At 47.5% G+C, this 22,834-nt stretch overlaps 1 protein-coding gene across 6 annotated transcripts in view; it reads right to left on the bottom strand.

Moving 5' to 3' along the window:
* Nucleotides 1-22,834, bottom strand: part of ARHGAP26 (Rho GTPase activating protein 26) — a 472,331-nt gene that overhangs the window by 339,820 nt on the left and 109,677 nt on the right. For all 6 annotated transcript variants that reach the window (XR_010942153.1, XM_067732119.1, XM_067732122.1 and 3 more), the window contains exons 2-5: nucleotides 16,010-16,105; nucleotides 14,341-14,402; nucleotides 9,334-9,405; nucleotides 3,780-3,881 (exon numbers count right to left, since the gene is read on the bottom strand). Coding sequence is in view for 5 of the 6 variants with exons in the window: in XM_067732119.1 (XP_067588220.1) it covers nucleotides 3,780-3,881; nucleotides 9,334-9,405; nucleotides 14,341-14,402; nucleotides 16,010-16,105 (332 nt within the window). In the remaining variant the exon portion in view is untranslated. The remainder of the gene's footprint in view (nucleotides 1-3,779; nucleotides 3,882-9,333; nucleotides 9,406-14,340; nucleotides 14,403-16,009; nucleotides 16,106-22,834) is intronic.

Raw genomic sequence — 22,834 nt, 5'->3', positions numbered from 1 at the left:
GTATTGCCTACTAGAATATAAAGTCGATAACAGCAAAGGCCTTGCCTCACTTTTCCATTCCAGATCCCGAACAGGGCCTGGCCCACAGCAAACATTCAACTGATGCTTGAGGAATAAATGAATTGATCTCTATGTGGCCCAGCACTGAGAAAAAAAGCATAACAATGCATTTCCAGAGGAAAAGGAAGATGAAATCCCAAGTGGAATGGTAGGTTGCTCCTGCCAATGCCCCTCTCATATGCGCCATAGAATTTACCACATCCTTAGCTCCTCTTGTGATGGAATCAGAAGCCAGATTCCAACCCCTGGGCAGGCAGTTCCTCTGCCCTGTTACTTAAGAAGCTGTCAATCTACCAGCTTGTCCAAGACCCACCAACCATTCCGTGCTTCTTGGAAAAGAAAAATTCTCCTAGACTGTAGCTTCCGATCATTCATTTCACTCCCCACAACACACCCAACTCCTGAACGGACTTTCACAGAAGCGTCCAAGAAATAATTTGTCCAAGGAATGATTTATTATCTTTGAAGCCAGCTTCTGAGCCACCGAAGAAAACACTGGCTTTTAAAAAGTCTTCCACTAGATGGCAGTGTCACTCCACATCGCTGCCCAGTCATTTCAGCCACCAGAGGTCCAGGATGGGCTAGAATTTACAAGTATTCATTCAGGCCTGCCATCAGGGAATAATTCTGGATCATCAAAGGAAGTAGCTTCCGTTACATGTGTAGTAGGTGATTCATAATATTGTTAAAAGTTGATCTTTTAATAAATGTAAGGAAAATCATCACTAAATAGCTGGAAGGCCTTGAGTAAATCACGTAACCTCTGCAAGGAACTCAGGTCCTGCATACGAAATTCTAAGAGGTTTAGCCAGAGGATCACCAAGGTCCCTCCCGCTCTCATTCCCTTAGCTTGACACTCGCATTGAATAACAATGGCTGGCAGGCAGCCCAGCAACATCCTTCCCCACAAGATGGCCAGAGAAGAGCTTACTGGGTTAAGGGAAACGGCTCCAGAGTCAGGAGCCAAGGTTCCAATCCTTGCTGACTAGCTATAGGCAGGCTATTTAAACATCTCTGAGCCTCAGTCTCCTCCCATGTAAAAGAGAGGGAATCCACCTGTACTTCATAGGGTGGTTATGAGGATTTGAGCAGATTATACATAAAGCGCTTAACATGGCGCCTGGTACATGAATATGCATTCAGTAAACACTGGCCGCTACTGTTGTTGTTAGTAAAAATATTATCATTATTATTGTTATTATTAGGAGATTTTTTATTCAATTTAATTCAGCTTAGGTATAAAAAGCAATGCTTGAGAACAGACCAGGACTTGCAAGAAAGACCTGCAGCCCTTGCCTTCAAAGTATTTAGGAAGTGTGAATGGGTAAAAAAAAGACAAGGATTGTAACAAAAAAGCATAATGAAAAAGTTTCCACTAAGATAAATACTGACAGTCAGTGCTGCAGACAGAATGTTTGCCCACCTCACCACTACGTTCATATGATGAAACCTAACCCCCAGTGTGATCGCATTTGGGTGGGGCCCTTGGGAGGTGATTAGGTCATGAGGATAGAGTCCTTACAAAAGAGGCCAAGGGGGCTCCCTCACCCTTTCTGCCATGTGAGGAGACAGCTAGAAGACAGCCATCTACGAACTGGGAAGCAGGCCTCACCAGACACCAAATATGCCAGTGCCTTGATGCTGGGCTTCCCGATATCCAGAACTGTCAGAAACAAATTTCTGTTGCTTATAAGCCACCCCGTCTAGGGTATTCTGTTATTGCAGCCTGAACCGACTACGGCAGCCAGGAAGAATGCCATCCAATTTGGGAGCAGGGGAGGGGGAGGAACAGGCCAGTTATGGGGATAATACTTTATATTTGTGTAGCGGCTGTAATTTACCTTCTCATCCATGAAGTAGGCAGGACAGGTATTTTATGAGTATTTTACAAAGGAACTAGAGCTCAGAGAGACCAAGTGCTTGTCCCGGGTCACACAGTCAACTACATAGCAGAGCAAGCCTTGTGAAGAAGGTATCTCTGCCAGTCCAGTGTTCTGGTCCCCATATTGCTATCTCAGGGGGAGATGCTATTGGCACAGCCCTAAAAGAAATTGTGGGACTCATTCCAGACCAACTCACCAGGAGCCAGGCATGGAGAGAGCAGACCGAGAGGAGAAGTAGCCTCACTCTGGTGAAGTCATGCAGGTAGGATAACTGTACTGTGGGCCTCCCAGTACCAGTAGGTGCTAGAACAATCACATATTCTCTCAGCTGTGAATAACTGCACTCGTGGTGCATAGTCACCTAACTGCTTAGGAACTACAGTTAGCCAGATCTGGTGATTGTGAGCTCCAGCCAAAATGCCTTTCCCTATCGTTTCCAAACCCTAAACGCCAAATGATGTTAGAAGAATGATAACCGATCAGGACAGATCCTAAATGGAATTACGTATTTATCACAGACAATTCACATATCCTTGGGTATCTCCTAGTGCCCAGAGACCCATGTAGAGCTGGGAATAGCCTTTTCTGTATCATCCAATGAAAATCAGCATTTCCTTAACCTTCTCAATCACATTTGACAAGATTTACCCGAGCAGCTTTGCTACTTCAAGAATCTCTTCCTCCTGGGTTGGCTACTTTCTCCCTAACTCAAGCAAAAAGTCTTCAAGGAAAGGTCAGCAGTTTCTTACTTCCTACAGCTCACCCCAAATACAATTGCTGCTGCTTGGTTGGCCAAGAACTGATCTGCAAAGCCCACTATAAACACTTCCTGTTAATAAGTCTGTATCCATCACTCAAACAACTGATTCAAACACTCATTTCAAAGAAAGAGTTCTGAGCACAACACTTCCTAACTGAGGGTGTGTAACAAATCCTGGGCTCCACCATCTCCTGAGTAATCCTCATCTTTCAACCTCTGACCCTACCATCTTCATATGAACAGAAGTACTGGCAAGGAATTTGCTCAAGAAGAAAGGAAACTGAAGAATGAGGGCTAGCTTGGAAGCCATAGCCTCGCTTTAACACACACCTGAGATAGTTCAAGCAAATTGTTAAGAGCTAAGTAAGATGATATTCATGTAGCCAAGTTTGGAGTTCCACTAGCAAACTGCCCTGTCTCCCCAAAACATAAACCCCCTCGCCATGCAAATCTCCATGAACTAAATAAAAATGGTCACAGCTCCAAGGCCACAAATCTGACTTTTCTTTCCAAGAGAACTACTCTTAAAAAAGACCCCATGCAAATCCAAAAAAAACAGGGGCAGACCAGAGAATTTACTTTTTTGAAACAAAGTTACCTAAGCTCAAAATACATGAGACAATAAAATACTGCTTAAAAAAAAAAAAAAAAAAAAAAAGACTAATGTCAAGCACTGGTTGGAATAATTTTTTTTTTCATTTCACATTAAGGAAGGATGACCAAAGTGTTTCAGATGCTAACATTTCAAATCAGTGATGTAAGGAGGAGGTGGAAAGGCAGGGTAAGAGAGTACAGAATCAAGGTCAAGGGTGAGAGAAACAGGAAAACAGATCTCAGTTTGAAAGGAGGAAGCACAGCCTAGTGATTAGGGTGATCTGGACCAGCTGCATGTTCCTTACTGTGGACAGGCGGGACGGCCGTACAGCGTAGCTGCATCGGGAAGGGACAAAGGCAATGCGGGCAGCAAGCGTGGAATGAGGGATCAGAATGAGGCTCCAGCAGAGAGTAACCAGAACGTATCCACAGCACCACGGAAAGATTAAACACTTTATTCAGATACTAGTAAAGTTTCTTACCTCCTGCAGCTGAGATTCTTTCTTTTTGGAAGACAAATTCAAGTGTTTTTCTAAGATGCCACAATACTTCTCTGTCTCCTTGTCATACTTCTTTTTGGCTTCCTGGCAAAAAAAAAAAAAAAAGAGGAAAGGAGAAAAAGACTAAAATGTTGCAGGAATGAAAGCAACCTGGGTCAAACTCTTCCTGCTCATCTTCATGGCTTCGTCATTCCCTCAGACCCAGAACAGTGGCACACCACCCATCTCCTACTCTTCCAATAATGCCATGAAAGCAAGCAACCACCCATCAACAGCAGCCCAACCGTTTTGAGGGTCTATCACAGAGGCGCCACTACTATGCCAGAAATGAGGTAAATACCAGTATTTCAGAGTGGCAGAGCCAGGGTTCCACCTTCTAGAAATTTCAGTTGTAAAAGAGAAATCTCTAGTTTCTAACTCACAAGTATGTTCAAAGCCAAAGAAGGGAAGTTACCTGTGAAGCTAATCCCCAAACAGGAAGATCCACTTACACCTTAAATGGGACAAGTCTAGACTAAGAGTAGATCCAGCTTTAACTGTGTCCACAAAGTATGTCTTAATTAGTAGACCTAAATATTCCTTGACGCAATAATATCACATATGGGTCTTTAAGCTGAGGAATAATTCAAAACAAAGAAGACATTATCTTCCCAAATATGTTCACTGTGGCATCATTTATAATAGCAAAAAAAATAAAAAGCAACAGCAACATTGCTGCCCAAGCATAGAATTTGGGATAATTAAAGTATGGGGCATCCAATAAACATAACTAGGAAGGCTAGCATGATACAAACTCGGTGTATCCTACAGGGAATGTGTCTACCTACAGACAAACATTAGATGGGAAGATACTTCAGTGAAAATACTTGAGTTAAGAAAATGGGATAATGGGTGATTTTTTTTCCTCCATTTGGGAAATGTTTATTATCCTATATTATTGCTTTCAAAGTTTTATATATATATATATCATATTATACAGAATAATCCCTGCTCCCCCAAAGTCACTGAAGTTCTATTTCTATTCCTTATTTTACAGATAAGAAAACTTAGATGCGGGAAGTTAACTTGTGTAAAAAGTCACAGAGAGTGACGGAGCTGGAGTCCGAGCCCAGGACAAGCTGCCTCCAAGTCCACATTCTCAGCCACACCTGGAAACACTGTCACAGGCGGTCTCTCTTCCCTCCACATTTCAGTGGGGATGGCGGACAAGGGGACTGAAAGAAGGTCTACCATGGCCTGGTAAACAGGATCAAATGTACTAACTGGGTGCATCATTCCAGCTTTTGACTCACGTGGAGCCCACAGCAGATATTTTTCTGCAACTCCAAGGCTTACAAGAGGAGAAAAAAATTTGCGGCCAGATAAGGAAGCTCAGATACATCTCTTCATTTAATGACGATATAACAAGCAAGCACTCTGTGTTAGGATCCTTCAGGCACTGGAAATATAATACAATACAAGGCAGAAACGGCCCCACCCTCGTGGTGGGGCTGTTCCAGCAGAAGGAGAAACACAATTAACCAGTAAACAGTCTGATTCCAGACCGCCGCAGGTGCCACGAAGGAAAGCAACAGGGTGCAGTCCCAGAGATTCCTGCAGAGAAGTGCTCCGGAGAGGCCTCACTGGGGAGGGGAGGTATGATCCAAGACCTGCCCACCTCGTAAGGGGCAGAGTGGAGCCTTCCAGACTGGTAAGTGCAGATGCTCTGGGCAGAACACACTGGGCCTACGCGTGGAGGCATTACCAAGAAGCCGTCACCGGAAGCTCTGAACAGCACCCGTGACAGCAGAACACCATTTATCTGGTCAACGGCAAGACTCTAAGCCTCACAGAGTGGGCAGAATCATCATATACCCATTTGAGCTGGTATGTACCCATTTCTACAAATCTGAATTTTGCTTGAAAGTTTTACATACACAAACAAACACGCAGAAGCATGTGAAGACAAAGCTGGAGGAGACATTACTCCTTCAAACGAGGAGAGGTACAGGCAAGACACTTGACTCAAGCAATGCTTTTCCTTCACAGAAGTCAGCGACTTTGAGCTGGGGTTCCAACTCTGACTGATGCTCGCACAGGCACTCCACCAGCCTCGTCGACAACCCCCAAAAGAGAACCCTGCGCCAGCGGGCCAGAGGCGAGAAAGGGCTCAGCACCATGAGTCACTGGCATTCTGTGACTTTCTGGCAACTCGACCTTTGGGGGAATAACTCCTCTAGGATTGAGATCATGTTCTTAGAAGACAGGAGGGTGGTAAGACTCAGTCACTCAGGTACGGAGATGGTGTTCCCCTTCCAGGGAGTCCACGGTGGGTGGTGAAATGGATCCAGGACAGAGTTAGGATCCTGGAAATTATTCCCAACTCCGTACAAACCACTACCCCTCTGGGACTCAGTTCCCTCATCTATAAACTAAGGATGACTAGACGAAATAATGGCTCAAGTCTCCCCTTTCAGCTCAGAGACTGTCTAACAAAAAAAAGCATAAGAACACTCATCCCATCATAGGACTGTCAGGACTAAATGAGATAAACCATATCCAGTGCTTGGTAGAGTGCTTGGCACATGGAAAGTGCTCAATAGAATTCAGTGCTGATGATACTGGTGGCGGCGGCAATGATGTGGTCCATCATCTAACCCCACCGCCTCCTTATTAGGACACCACTTGCTTTCCAAGTTCCACGTCCATGAAGGCGACCCGTCACAGCACCCACCACAACTTGCAGTCACACGCTTATTCATATCATTCTGTCCAGTGCCTTTCTCCCTGCACACCATGAGCACGGTGACCACATCTGCATTTACCTGTACCGAACAGCAGTGTGGAGCACGGTGCCGGGTACACAGCAGGCTCTCCCCTGTTTTTTATGAATGAACTGTGTGTATCGAATAGAATAGTTAACGTCAAATGATTTTATGACAGTGCTCTGAGCGGCACTTTATAGGAGTTCACTCATTTCTTCCTCATAATAACTGTAAGGTAAGCACTCTCAGTATCCCCATTTCTCAGCTCAGGAAACGTGTGGAGGTGGTCAGCAACCTCTCCACGTTTACATGCAAGAGGCACAAGCGGGATTTGGACTCAAGCAGTCCCACTCTTAGCCACTCTCTGTGATGTCTATTCTACTTTCACTGGAGAGCCCAGCTTCGGCTGCAGGGAAAATAAACTCCCCCAAACTCAGAAATCTAAAAGCAGGGCCACAGCTATGCCAAGCCCCAGGGTCCGCCCTACCCCAGAGCAGCCACGTTAGCACAAGAATCCTCCTCACGTGCAGCCTTCACCCCCAGAACTCTAACTTCTGCTTCCTGCAAGTAGCAACAGGTTGTTATAGCAACCGAAGTGCACCAGACCTGGGAGGAGGAGGAAGGGTAATTTTAGCATCACACGGGCAGACTTCAGAAGTAAGGTCTTTTTTTTTTTTTTTTGCGGTACGCGGGCCTCTCACTGCTGTGGCCTCTCCCGTTGCGGAGCACAGGCTCCGGACGCACAGGCTCAGTGGCCACGGCTCACGGGCCCAGCCGCTCCGCAGCATGTGGGATCTTCCCAGACCGGGGCACGAACCCATGTCCCCTGCGTCAGCAGGCAGACTCTCAACCACTGCGCCACCAGGGAAGCCCCAGAAGTAAGGTCTTTGAGGTATTCCTGAGTCTGCTCCCTAGATGGCCTAGTAGAGGGGTTGTTTCTCTGTGTTCTCTTAAACACACGTAATACTGTGATATACATGTACGGGGATGGGGGGGTGGGGAAGAGGAACAGGTAGACTGAAAAAAATAAAATAAAATAACGAAGGGGGAGGGATGAGAAATCATCCCCAACGTCATCACCTCATTCTTCAACAGAAATGAGAGAAGAGAATGTGTGTGAGGGGAAACATGTTTTGGTGAGTGACTATTTCATATAAATTTTTTAATTCTTGTGTTTCTCACCATCTATAGCCCCCAGCAAAGTACCTGCTCCTGTCACTCGGATCACTGATACTAACCCCAAAGGAACCCACTGAGCCTTCTGCTCTTCCTCCGTGGTAACTATGGTAACCCCCATGCCGCCCAGGGAGGAGGCTGGAGTGAGAGGCGTAGGAGACACCTACTGGAGAAGTGACTTCTGGAAAGATAACTCAGTGAATGAGCCACTGTGTATTTGCGGGAGGGGAAAGCACAGGCCCCAAGGCCACGAAAGAGACGGTGCTCCTTGGGTCTGAGAACTCAGAGAGGGGCACTCGGCATTTTCCCATCCATCCCTGGGCTTGTTTCCAAGTCTCGGACAAAATCTTAGTGGAATAAGACTTCCTTTAAACTATACATTCCTTAACCTCGGATAGAAGACCAATGAGCCCCAATATCCTCACAAATGAAAACTGTAAAATTGGTAGGGAGGTGCTGTAACAGTGGAAGAAGAATCTTGGCCATGGTCCCTCCTTCAAACTAGGGCCATTCCTCCCTCTTAATAACCCCGACTGAACCGAACATCTCTGTCACGTCCTAATCATATTCATTTTTAAAAAGCACATGCACTTAGTTGGGGGCTGAGGGGAGAGCACACTTCGTTACACTTCAGCTCTGTTTTTCCCACCTACAGGCAGGCATCTCTCAAGGCCATTTCACAACTGAGTAAAATCCACACCTTCTCCACAAGTTAAGAGGGTGATGTTGCCCAAAAGCCCCTGCAGGTGGCACAAGGGACTGCGGCCGAATGACTCACAGCTCCAGGAAAAAAAAAAAAACAGGAAGAAAATCTTGAAAATCCTTTTGCTTTCATTGATTCCAATGAAAACATCTTGCCCGCAGGTGGTCTCTAACACTCTACTGAAGGTCAATCTCGCTAGGGTTGTCTAGTGATTTATCACAGGGCAGGGGACCCCAGAGAATCCACCTTTAAAAAATGAATAAAATTCCCTTCTCAGTCTTTCAGTAACAGGTTAGAGTCAGCCAACTTTTAGCTATAGTCCCTCCAGGTCAGCTATAACAAATGGTGACCTCTGGGTTGAAGCAGTCCCGCTTTTTGACTTGCACAATGTGTAACACATATTTTTAAATTATTTGCCAGCATTTTTTGAAAGCCAGGAAATTTCATATAAAACTCTTTAACTTTTCAGTTTCTCTTGAAAAAAATGTAAAGGTCTAACGACAGAGGGCTCCTTTTCATACACAGCTAAAGTGGGCTAAGAAGAGGGTCCCCATGCCCCCAGGGGCCTATTTGCAACCCCCGTCCTAGGCTCCAGTCCTGGACCTCCACAAACATACAATTCCATGGTGTCCAAACACACAGGTATCTACTCACACAAAGGAGGCGTGGTTTCTTCCTTCGGATGATTTATGAACTAGCACAACATGATTAGATGTCAAAACAATAGAATGACAGCTCTAGGGTTGACCCCTCAGTCTTACTTCAGACACTTGTGAAGAACAGATGAGCTGGGCTCTAAGCTTATTTGCCCAGGATTCCCTGAAAATGGTGGGCTTAGATCTTCTGAAGAAGGTGTTGTGTTTTCCAGACCTCCTGCCCTAAAATCCAAGAAGAAGGCTTGCGAAATTCTCACCTTGGCAGCCCCAATCTGCTCCTTTCGAAATTTCTCCAAGGGAGTGATGAGCACTTCGCTGGCATTCTCAATCTGGAGGGGAAAAGCAGAGGGGTCGGGGAGGGGGACAGAGAAGCAGGGTCAGTAAAGAACCACAGCAGTGCTGGCACAAAAGGCCTCCGCATGCTTCAGTATAAGATCTCAGTAAGCACAATGGTGCACGTGTCACCTCTTCCTTACACCTGACCCGACAGCATGCCAAATCAAAACCCAGTCATCAGTTCAAAACACAGCATTCTTCCTGTGCATGAGTAAGATAGATTCTTTAAAAATAAAAATGAGGACCTCTAAAAATGTAAGCAACCACACTGATGGCAGAGCGGAACTGGTGGCAGAGTAGGGTCCAAATTTCAAGCTTCAGGTGACATCTTCTTGTAAATGCTCATTCAGCCAAGTTATATTTAAGTAGATATATTTAAAGGAGGTCAACACTGAGTCTAGGTTAACCCTCCCCCCAAAAAATCCTCTACTTTGGGGGGCATGAAAACCACCCAAGCCTGATTCTGTGTAGCCCTACCTGTTCTGGACGGGGATCAGGTCGCTTGTACCTCCTGGCCACTGGCTGCTTTTCAACTTCATCTCACCGCGCTCACCCCCTCAGGTCCTGCCCTCAACTAAACGGTCACCCGAATGCACCTCAAATGGGCCAAACCTGCCCCACTTCTGAGCCTTTGCATTTGGCTGTTCCCTCAGATGCTTTGTCCCCAAATACTTGTGTGCACAACTCATTACTTATTGTAATTCAGGTCACCTCTTTAGAGAGACCTTCTCTGACCACCAATGCAATCCAAAGAAACTTCCCACTACCCCACTTCTGAAGTGTTTTCTTCAGAAGATGTAAGCCAGCTGAAGTTTTCTGGTTCAGCATTACAAGACGTGCACATGCATGCGCACACACACACGCCACCCTCTTGTAAATGTTCACTTGTCTACCACCATCCCCAAAACACAGAAGAGTGCTGAAAAAAGGAGCACTCAAACATTTTTCAATGACTAAATGAAAGAATGATTTCTTGATTGCCTGCCAACTGTGTGACCACAGGCAAAACATTTAACCTCTCTGGGCTCTAATTTCCTCATCTGCAAAATGAGTGGGGTGGATTGCTCCAGCTCTAAGATTCTATGGTCTTTTCTAAGACAGCACAATATTTTACAATCTTTCCTTTTAAGTCATTCATTGCTCACTCGTCATTCAACTAATTATTTCAGGAATCTCGTCACAACAAAGCATTATTTTTCTAAATCACATGCCTATCCATTGCAATGAAACCAACAGGGTAAATGCCAGAAGCCATAGATGGAGAGAGCAAAGAACTAACTAGACAATGTGAGGGGTAGAAGGTGGCAGGTCTCCAAATTTATTGCCACTTGCCTTTTCTTCAATTTTGAGAGCACTTACTTTAAAAGAGAGCATTTTAACTCTAGAGTGTTGCAATGTTATTTAACTTGCTTGATTTTTATTGTCATTTGATGTCGCTTTACTGGCTCACTTATTTCAGTCTTTTCCACAAATCAAGTGCAAGTCTCTGAAACTCACAATGGAGCTCTGAGCCACTAAGCCATTGGTTCTCAACATTAGCCGAAGGTTAGGCTCACCTGGGGAGCTTTTAAAATTCCCGATGTCCAGGCCACACTCCAGACCAATAAATTAGAATCTCTGTACTTCGATCCAGGCAAAAGTGTTTTTTAAACTTCCCAAGTTGTTCCAGTGGACACCCATGGGAGAGAATCCAGCCCTAACTAGATGCTAAATATACAAAAGCCCTAACTTCCCACCTGGGAATCAGGACACCCAAGTCCTTGTCCCAGTCCTGCTACAGCACGCCATCAGCCTTCAGGAGACCTCACTTTTCTTAGCTGTCAAATGAGGGACTGCACACAGTGAGGAATACAGTCTGTCTGGGTCTAAGATTCTATGACTATGTAATTTCCACTCAGTTCCAAGCACTGTGCTGATATTCGAGGCACAGCGGTCCATTCTCTGCCCTTCAAGAACTCATATTTCGGGCTTCCCTGGTGGTGCAGTGGTTGAGAGTCTGCCTGCCAATGCAGGGGACACGGGTTCGTGCCCCGGTCCGGGAAGATCCCACATGCCGCGGAGCGGCTGGGCCCGTGAGCCATGGCCGCTGAGCCTGCGCATCCGGAGCCTGTGCTCCGCAACAGGAGAGGCTGCAACAGTGAGAGGCCCACGTACCGCCCAAAAAAAAAAAAAAAACAAGAACTGACAGACACGTGCAGTGACTATCAGGACACAGTGTGGTACATGCAGAATCAAGGCATGAACTAGACATTCAGAAAACACAAGGGATGGCCAAATATCCCATCTGGGGAGTCAGGGAAGGCTTCCCAAAGAAGGTACAGCTTTGCTAGGCTAAGCTGAATTGATGATGAAGCTGTCACAGGGTGAGGAGGTAAGGAAGGGGCTTGCGATGGCCAGATACTCAGACGCAGACAGTAGAAACTAGATTCACTGACATTAATAATAAAATTGCAGACGCAAGCTGGAAAGTATAATCCAGTCATTGTTCCCTTACCCCAGACCTTAGCAATCTGCAGGGTATTCATCGTGATTTGCTCACCATACCCTCCACCCCCAAATAATAACTCTGCCAAGAATCAGACTCAAAAGAATCACTTCCCTTTCTGAGGCACTAGCACGTGCACAAACACACAAGCCTTCCTCTGCCTCCACCCACTACCATCCCTGCTGCTGCTGCTGCCACCGCCGCCCTCCTGATTCTGGTTCAGGCACCCAGCAGTGAGCAATCAAGGCAAATAGCGTCTCTCTCTGCAGAGCAGAAAGTGAGAGGCTTCTGCTCTAGTTGGAGTTTTAAAGAAATGCCAGCTGCTTTGGTATCACACGCACTTGGGTTTGAATCCAGGCTGTGCTACTTATTAAACTGTGTGATCTTGGGCATGTTACTTAGCAGCTGTAAACCTTGGTATCTTCATCTGGACAACGGTGATGATAAAGGTCCCACTTCACAGAGTCATCATGAGGGTTAAAGTAGAAAATGCATGGCTACATGTCTTGGTAGAGGCTGTGAACTGAACTGCATCTCCTCTAAAATTCATATATTGAAGCCCTAACCCCTGTTAAATTAAACAAGGATGCCATTAGATTGAGATGACTCTAATGCCTTAGCAGCCTACATAAGCAAACCAAAACCTCAAGGTTAAGAAACTGAAATCTAAGAAACTGAAACCAATCACAAACAACTAGACTTTCCCAAATAAGGCAACCGCTTAAGCTAGAGCCAATCAAATAATTTCCTTGCTTTGTTTACACATCTGCTATATAAAAGTCTTTGCCCTACCTCCTGTTGATGGAGTGCTCCTAACCACTTCCGGGTTGGTTCTCCCCAATTTGAATCAATTTTTTTTTTTTTTTTTTTTTGCGGTACGCGGGCCTCTCACCGCTGTGGCCTCTCCCATTGTGGAGCACAGGCTCCGGACGCGCAGGCCCAGCGGCCATGGCTCACGGGCCCAGCCGCTCCGCGGCATGTGGGATCTTCCCGGACCGGGGCACGAACCCGTGTCCCCTGCACCGGCAGGCAGACTCTCAACCACTGCGCCACCAGGGAAACCCCCTTGAATCAATTTTTGTTTAAATAAACTTAAACATGCCTCAGTTTATCTTTTAACACCCCCTATGTGATAGTATTGATATTTGGAGATGGAGCCTTTGGAGATAATTAGGTCATGAGGAGAGAATCCTCATGATGGGATTAGTGACCTTGTAAGAGACAGGACAGTTTCCCCAACCTTTTCTCTGCCCTGTGAGAAAACAGCAAAGAGGTGGCTGTCTGCAAGCCAGGAAGAGGGCCCTCACCAGGAACCAAATCAGCCAGCAACTTGATTTTGGACTACTCAGTCTCCACAACTGTGAAAAATAAATGTTTGTCGTTTAAGCCACCCAGTCTACGGAATTTTGTTACGGCAACCCGAGCAGACTAACACAGTAGACTTAGTCCTGAAACCACTGGCTGTTAGTACGGGAAGAGAAGAAAAATTCTCCTTGATGACTCTTCCCTGGGCCTCTGGAGCACTGCTGCCTAGAGACAAGCCCACCTGGCGACAGATCAGCATGCAGCTTCATTCCTGATGTCTTAGGAATGAGAGGAAGGCCCCAAAGAGCTTCCTGTGGATCCAAAATCCCTCATCTATGAATGCTGAACCACATCAGAATAAAGCCTTGTACAGAAGATCTCTCTTAAGAACCTGGAGATCAGTGTTTGATTCTCGAATTTGCACACTGCCTCTCTTTGAAGAACTTCTTATAGTTCCCATCATTTACTAAGTACCCCTTGATTGGATGCCTACCAACATGGCAGGCACTGCGTCAGATACCCTGGAACTAAAAGTGAAGGAGGGGCTTCCCTGGTGGCGCAGTGGTTGGGAGTCCGCCTGCCGATACAGGGGACACGGGTTCGTGCCCCGGTCCGGGAGTATCCCACATGCCACGGAGCGGCTGGGCCCATGAGCCATGGCCGCTGAGCCTGCGCGTCCGGAGCCTGTGCTCCGCAACGGGAGAGGCCCACGTATCGCAAAAAAAAAAAAAAAAAAAAAAAAAAAAAAGTGAAGGAGAGCTCTTGGATGGGTTTAATAAGGTGAGAAGGAGGGGAGCAGGGTGGGGCACCTTCATTCCCATTCTGCCAGTAAGGAATCTCAGGCTCCCAAAAGTTAAATAATTCAAAAGACCCACCTTAAGTCATATACTTTATATATACACCTTATAGTGAATCTGTAGGAGGACAACAATGTGGTTCTAAGTTATCCAGGGTAATCCTTTAAATATTTACAAAAGGTTTCAAACCCAGCAAGGATGAGAAGATGAGGCTTGCTCATGAGCCCAGAGCACTCTAGTGGCAGAGCCTGGACTCAAACCCTGTTCTTCTGACAACGAATCCTGTGTTCCCTCGATGTGACCACACTGTCCAGGACCAAGGGCAGCCCAGCCATACTCACCATCCGTATCCGTTCATCTTCAAGATTCCTGAGGACAGTGGCAAACTCCTGCAAAGACCTTGCTGAAAAAGAGAAAGAGGCTGTGAGGTGGAAGTAGAGTGACAGGCCTTCCGGATACAGCTATTGTGTTATGGACTGAAATCCCTTGGCATATGCAGAGACCTAAAGACAACTCTTCCCAAGGCTCCCCTTATCTTTTCATCATTAACCATTAAGGATGACCCAGAAATGCAGGATAATCCACCGGGCACTCTAGCTAGGGAAGGGTTTCCTTCAAGGAAAAGACCTGCCTGTTCCTGAGAGAACCCAAGACTGATGGGATGCTGGCCAGCTCCCAGGCTCCAGGCTGGACCAGGCAGAGTTCCTCTTTGGAGTTCAAGGATTTCCTGCCCAGGATTTGACCTCCTCAACCTTTGTCGTGGGGTTGCGTCAGAACCCAACCGTTTCTTTGCACCAGAGCTGCACAAACAACACTGCTGGCATTGGAAGCCACATCTCTGGCTTTTCCTTGGGTTCCTCCTCTCTGAGTCCTCGAGCCCCTTATTACTGCAACACAGCTGGCAGCACAGCAGTCAGATGTGGACAGTCTCTTTCGCCGGGATTATTCCAAAGGCAATAAGCATTGAATACAATAGCCCTAAGGATATTTGAGACATTCATGTAATGCTGGGAAAAACATCTGTATAATCAGGAGTTACAACAATGATACGTTTTCACCACTCTCAGCTGTCTCCCAATTCCCTCTGCTCATCCCCAGATCCTGATTTTCTGCATGCTAACAGGGAATCCATAAGCATTTGGTGACTTAATTCAATGTAATTTGCTCAACTCTTCCTCACTTAACCAAGATGCCCAATGGAAGAATAAGGTGCAATGACTAGGCCCTGACAAAGACAGGTGTCTTGACACTGCAAATCCTCTGTGCTCAGTGTTGCCCACAGAAGATGGACAGGGGATGGTGAAAAGCGACACGGCGCAGCAAAGCTAACAAATTGTAACCTCCGCTCGCAGCCTCTTGTTAAGGAAAATGCATGGGAGAGGTGGGGCCGTGACCCGGACATGAAGCTCCTCTCCCCATCCGAAGGCAGCGACGGCTACAGAGCTCTAGCCAACTGTTGCCAGGGCAGAATGAGGGGCCGGCTGCTCAGGCTCCCCAATTTTCAAAGAAGCTAGAAAACTGGAACTTTACATAAATTCAACTTCCATGGTAATTCAATTTTAAAAAATGAGCGCCCAAGAAAACATGGCTGCATTAGGACCTCAGCCCATGAGCCATCACCTGCAACCTCTGATCTAACTCTTCTCCCATCTACCCGTGTTCTGCTTTTGCTCTAATTCTAAAGTACTGTGGTTGGGGGAAGAACGTTGCAGAGCCAGTCAGAAGCAGAACGCTAACAGAGGGCGGAGACAGGAGCCCCACAGCGAACCTTCCCGCTTTCTCCTGCAGGCCGCAGGGTGAGAGCCACTGCAATCCCAGGGCTCTGAGGAGAAGCCCTGGAGAGCCCCGGGCCCTGACCTTCACTCAACTCTGCCCGCTCCACTCTTAATACTGACTTCTTAATTTACAACACTTACATACTCCCTATTCCAGGGGAAAGACTCAGGGAGGACACTGAAAGCTGTGGTACACAGTGGACTTTTTAAACTCTTGCATGTGGTTATAACTTACCTATGCACATTTCATCATCTGTTTCTGCATCTCCTATGCACTGAAACTTAAATTCATTTAAGGAATCTGCAAATTTCCGCTTCGCTGAAGACAAATCTGGCAAAAAAGAAAAAAAAAAGAGTAAAAAATACGAATTACTGAAATAAACCTGCTTTCACGTTTCCTGCACTTTTTAGTCCTTTTACTAATACAGCAGCTAGCAGATATGTTCCTGAGTCCATCTCAGAGCACAAAAGAATGTAAATTCAACAGAGTGAATACTTGTTTATAACATGAAGTAATTCAGAAGTTAATATTTTTGCTACATTTGCTTTAACAAGTCTGGTCCTCACTCTCTAACTCCTCAGGCTACGCATCGAGTCCTGCCGCCTCCAGCTGACACCCGTGGGGGTCAGCAAAGCTGCCCTCACTCACATGAGACTCAACAATACCTCCAGCCCAGTGCCACGCACAAGGGAGCTGGCACAAAGGGCTTGGAACTTCACAGGAGCAACCAGACCACCCCTTCCGACTCAAGGACGCGGGAGGCCCGAGTTCTCAGAACCCTCTGGGCTCCACTCAAAGCGGAGCAGCCGCCAACCTGACGAATCTCCACCTGAACCAGTTTCCTGGGTCACCTCGTTCCACCGCTGCCCCGAGAACAAAGCCCTGGCACTGTTCTGAGTTGGGGTGAAAACACACCCCACACATGGTATCTATAAAGAAACCTCCTGGAGGCCCTTGTCAAATTTAAAAAATAAGCTTTCATTTAAGACAGTAATAAAAGCCAATGATCCTTCCTGAACCCTCAGCTTCTGTTAAGGGTATAAACCACCGAGGCACCTTTAAGTGGCCTGACAGACAAGGCTGCTAGGCACAAACATGCTAACTTAATTCCACGTGCAGCCTTCCTGCAGATGAGGCTAATCATTCAAATTACCCTCGGACATGTTTCCCTCACTGAAGGGGAAATGGCATTATGTTCCAATTCCCAGAGGAGGGAAAGATGAGGCATAACCGGCAACGAGGTCTGGCTTCAATAAGGTGCTGGGGGGAGCGGAGGGCGGGGATTCTGGCTTCCCAGATCAACAGAGCCTCTTGGAATATAAGCATCCACGATCCTCAGCCCTTCTCTTCAGCTCTTAGATTTGTCCCTCGAGGTTAGGGGTCACGGTTTTTCCATCTGCTGGTTTGTCTGTTTCCTCTCCAGGTACCTGGCACTGCACCCTGCTCAGTACATGATGAATAACGCGCGAGTATGGAGGAGGGGGCTGGGGGACTGTACACAAATCCAGCTGCCAGTGTTGAGTTCTCCGATCCCAGTGTCCATTCCAAGCAACGGTGCCAGTGGAAGAGCCAGGCAGGGCCATCCTGCTGTTCTCAGGTCTGAGGCTCCGACCACCGTATGGATACCAGGGGCTCCTGCTCCGGGACCACCCTCCCAACCTGAGCTCGGGTGACGCGGGTCCCCAGCTAGCCGTGGCTTGTGCAAGGAAGGCCCGCTGCTCGCTCGACACCAGAAGAGGAAGGCACTTGGAGTGGAGGAGAACACAGGAGCCAACGGCCAGCAGTCTCTGGTCTCTCCCTGGTTTGGTCAATTTAATGGAATGGTTCTTGGCCAGAAGTCCAAAGATGCCGACAGGGGAATCAGGCATCTCTTAAGACTGGCCAACCCAGGCTGAGGAGATCCCCAAGAACACACATCAGTCCCTGGCAAGTCAAGAAAGAAACAGATGCATCTGAAAGTCAGAACACTGTGGGGAGGAAGGACAGGGGCGGCCACAGGCAGGCAGGAAGAAAATGAGGGAGAATAATCTTTCCCAGACAAAGACAAAGCCCTCCGAGAGGCCCCACGTGTGGGCTGCATGGTACTTAGTCTTGGGCAGGTGGTACTCAGTCTTGGCTTTGCCAGAATGTTCCCCTGATCAGAACTCACAGAGAAAGGCCTGAGCAAAGAGTAAGAACAGGACTGCTTCTCTATCCGTTCAGCAACCCCCCTGTGCCTCCCCAATAGGGCAAGCAGGACTCAAGCTGGACCCTCTTCTCAACAAAGTGGAAAAAGAGAGAGAAGTCAGCCAGGCTTGGGAAAGTTCCCAGCACACACCTGAAAAGCCATGCTGCCAGGGGCAGCTGCCAGGAAGGATCAAGGAGTGGCCCATAATGCACGACGGGGCCTCTGTGGGGCCTTCCACAGCAGGCCCACTGAACCGGGAGCAGGCCCGTTAGCTTACAACCAGAAGGTAACCTGATTCCCTGTGCGGTGGCACACAGCACACCCCGAGAAGCGCTGTGGGCCCCACGAAGCCGAAAAAGAGGCCAGTGCCCTGGATGGGAGATTAGGTAACGAGTCCTGGTATGGAGTCAATACTGGGCTGTGGGCCCAGGAGGACAGCTGGGTAGAGTGAGAAGCCCAGTTACTGGAATCTGAAAAGGAACTCACCATGGGCTTGAACGACACATGCCAGACACAGCACTCTCTGGGTAAAGGTACAGTGGACACCTGCTGTTTCCTTATTCAGCATTACTCCCTGAACTTAGGAACATCATCTCCAGCTTGCTTTGGAGAACCTCCCTTCTCCACTTGTGTTACATGGGGTCCTGGTTCTACACTGGTCAACCCCTTCCCCAGCCCCTTGCCCTCACCCCAACCTCCACTGGCCCCTGGGTTCGAGTTGCAGCTCCAACATTTACCAGCTATGGAGCTAATCCTGGGTTAGTCATAAAGTCTCTGTCAACTCACCTCACAGAAGTTGTCACCCTCTGAGTGAGGAGACCCACCGAAGCTGCGGGGCTGCCAGGATAGCCAGCGAGACACATGGGGGAAGCACTCTGTACACTGTCAGCTTCAGTTCTGTTCAAGGATGGGCTACTCTTCCTTAATGCATTAGTCCTCCAGTAACAGGACCCAGGGAAGGGAAGCATGATTACTGGTACTGAGAGCTCAGAGAAGTTAAAGGATTGACATAAGAGCACACAACCTCTAAGAAGTGGATCTGCAACTCGATCGAGTCCTCTGAACTGAGGTCCCTGTGGGCACACCATGCTGCCTCACCCCATTCAGATCAACTCCTCTCCATTACTTGGGACAACAGAGAGGACATCCAAAAGAGAACACCCAAGAGCCACTGCCTCTTGGCTACTGCCACCCAGTAAGAGTGCTGGCATCCTATGCAGGTGATCATGTTGGATATGCAGCTGCACAGAGACTTCTTTCTGGAGCCTTTCACTCCGATGCTCACAGGAATCTCACATGCACATTCCAGTAAGAGGAGAGGAGAAGGCGGGGAGGCTGGCGCTGGGTGCATGCCAAGCTCTGTGGCCCCCTGCTCACATAACCCCACTGTTTCATGTTCAGGCAGTGCAAGACACAGCGAGCAGCCAAGCAGAGGCAATAATATTTACTTTGCAGAAACATCTGTTGCTAGAAAGGCAGAATGCTGGCCAGAGTGGGGAGAAGGCGTGACTGGCAGCCTCTGGGGAGGACAAGGATCTGCTTTACACAGTTAAGGAGGCTCTGCCGCTGAGTGAGGAGACCAGGCGGGTCGGGATGTGGAAGCAGCTGGAAGTCTGGGCCCTGACGGGCTGCTCGTAAAGCTGCCTGCTCACTGGGGGACCAGAGAAAAGTGCCTTTCTCTTCCTGGAGATGCCATGCTCTGCCACAGCAGACACTAATTCTGCAGAGTTTAAGAGAGTAAGCCAAGCATAAACCTTTCTTTCACCAAAACAGCTGGTTTATCCTAATTTTTGTTTTGTTTTGTTTTGTTTGCAGTACGCAGGCCTCTCACCGCTGTGGCCTCTCCCGTTGCGGAGCACAGGCTCCGGACGCGCAGGTTCAGCGGCCATGGCTCATGGGCCCAGCCGCTCCGCGGCACGTGGGATCCTCCCGGACTGGGGCACGAACCCGTGTCCCCTGCATCGGCAGGCAGACTGTCAACCACTGCGCCACCAGGGAAGCCCTATCCTAATTTTTTAAGTTAGAATATACCTTGATTTACACAAGCTTTACCAGTAATAGCACCAGTCAAGCCACTTCCTTTTTTTCCTTTGGTAAAACTTAACACACATGTGCACAAACACACAGGCTCGTGAACACGCATATAATGAAGGACTCAAGGTAACCTTACAATTATATTTATTTTCAGTGCATCTGACCTCCAAAGTTACCAAGATCGGACATAACTACCCTTAAAACGTTTTGCTACTCTGTCACATGTTCCTGGACTTACAAACTGATTACAGTTAATAAAGACCAACTGCCGAAAGAAGCACTTGAAAGAGGATTGGCCTCCTGGCTGCTTAAAACACAAGAACACCAAAGTCCCTAGGCCTTGTTAATGTCTCCCTTCTCTGAAAGCCAAATTACACTTACACTCTGTGCCCCATCACCCTGCATTTAGAATGACTCTGGAACTATTCATGAGTGGTTTTGTATCACAATGCACAATGAGTGCCTAGGACAGGGCTGAACAAGGTAGCCCTCAAAGCCTGTTGCATCCATCTGATTGGCCACAGCAACACAACTTGGCTTGTCTGGAGTGTCTGAGATTCCCCAGATGAGAGGACCCACGATGAGAGCTGAGAGGTGGACGTGAGCCCGAGAGGTTACAGCTTTTCCCCACAAGCCCCATTCCCAGGTAAAACTCAACACACTCAAAATGAAATTCTCTGTCCCCTCCTACCGGCTCCCCAGAGAGCCAACCAAGGGCCCCTTCCTATGTCCTTCATTGGGCAAAGGGCACCATCATTCATCCTGCCACACAAGTCAGAGTCAGACACCCATGCATCGTCCTTGACGGCAACGGTGTCCTTCCCAAGTCTGTCCATTTTGCCTCCTAAGTATCTCGGTTCTGCACACTCCATCACTACCAGCAACCCCTAAACCAAATACCCCCATTGCCTGGATAACTGCAGTTGCCCCTCCCTGGTCTCCCCACATCCACTTTTGTCCCTCCGGCAGTTCTCCACCCAATCGTGTCGGCTCCAGCAGTGAACCCTGCGATGGTTTCCCAGAGCTCTAAGAACAAAGACCAAAGTCCCTTCCAAGGCCTGAGAGGTCCTGCAGGGTCTGGGCCACCACCTCCCAGTGGGCTCTAGAAACCCTGGCCTCTGCCAGTTCCTGGAACGGACCCAACTCCTGCCTGCAGCCCTCAGCGCAACAATTCCTTCCTCCAGGAAGCCTTCCCTGACTCGTCTAATCAGACCAAACCCTGCCCCAATTTCACTCCCAGAATCCTATGTACCTCTTCTTCACAGCAATTTTATATCGCTCAGGTAATTATCTGATTAGTATCTCCCTGACTTGTAAGTTCCATAAGGGTGAGGACTGTGTCCCTTCATGCTCACCACTGTAGCCTCAGATCATGTATCCTCAGAACCTAGCACAGTGCCTGACTGAGAGTGGGTGTCACAGAAAGAACAAAGGGAGAGAGGAAGTCAGGCACTCCACTAGTTCATCACACTCAAAGGTGAAATTCCCGATTTTATGCTTGATGAGTGAAAACAAGCAGATTAGGTACATTAGGTGAAACTTTCCAACTTATGTAAGTCTGGTTGGAGCTTACATATGTAAGAATGTGCTTACTGTTAACATACAGCCACCTGCCCTGATGCTGTCCATTGAGGAAGATTCCCACGGAGCTGAAGAAAGAGCTGGCAGCGTGCACGTAAAGTAAAACCTTCCCTACACCAAGTGACCAGGGAAAATGAGCTACAAACACGCCAACTGTTGGGCACAGCTAGGTGTCCCCTGTCAGCCCCAGCACATCCCCAAGCCTGGAGCTATAACAGATGAAAGAAGCATTCCCAGTTGACTCTTCTCTCTTTCCCCGTATCTGGGCAAGCTGAGAACACATCCTACCAAAACCTGTGCTTGGAGAGAGGCATTTCCCCAGGTCTGCATGTGGCATTTTAAACTGAGTAACTGTAAGAAAAGCAAGCGACGTCCCCTTGTTAAATGCCTGAACCCTACATTATATAAGCAAAAAGAAACAGACCATGTTCAAATCTTACAATACTAACATTTGTCTAGTTTCTCTGATGTGCAGCCTTGCCTGTGGCCTCTAGATGGCGAGCAGCTGTATCAGAGAAGGTGTGCCAAGACTCAAGGAGAAACAACAGGGCCAACCTTCAACCTGTCCCACTGATGAAGACACCCACCGGAGAAGCAAATGTCCAGTGGACATTTGTCAATCAGCAATGGAGGGAGGGGCCCTGGCCTCCACGGGGGAAGAAGTGTCCTAATACATTCCAAGAAGCTGCGTTGATCTTATCCATTCAAGCCTGAGACATGGAGGAGAAGGGCTGGAGGGATGAAGTCACCACCGAAGTGTCTCTCGCATTCTTTCAAATCTGGCTGGAGAAGACTCGGAAAACCTCTCATCTCTCCAAAGGGTGATATGCCCACCAACCACAACAGCCACGGCACGTCACATAAAGTCCATTCTGATGACACATCTGCGTGCTTTCCCTAAGGCCATTTCCCCTAGAACTTCATTTCCTAAATGAGGCCATAGCCAGCACTGACTCTGGAGAATCTGTTTTTTCAACCAGAGCACTAAGGGTAATTAAATTTTCAGAGTTGATTTTTAAAATGAAATCAAATAGGGAACAAAGAAAGGTGTGTCATCCTTTTCCGGATGAGGTTTCTGATTCTATTTGCATGAAAACATCCTTCAAGAATATGGGAGACCAAACCCACCTTAATCTATATCAAAATAACTTTAAATATATTATGCATTAGTTTATTGGATACTTACTGTGTAATACGTACCTACTAAGCAATTTAAATCATTTTGTCCCTACAACCATCGTACTGAGCACGTATTATTACTCCCATTTTGCAGACCA

This window comes from Pseudorca crassidens, chromosome 3 (genome assembly GCF_039906515.1).
Source record: "Pseudorca crassidens isolate mPseCra1 chromosome 3, mPseCra1.hap1, whole genome shotgun sequence".
Classification (NCBI taxonomy): domain Eukaryota; kingdom Metazoa; phylum Chordata; class Mammalia; order Artiodactyla; family Delphinidae; genus Pseudorca; species Pseudorca crassidens.
This window is presented reverse-complemented; position numbering and strand designations above follow the sequence as displayed.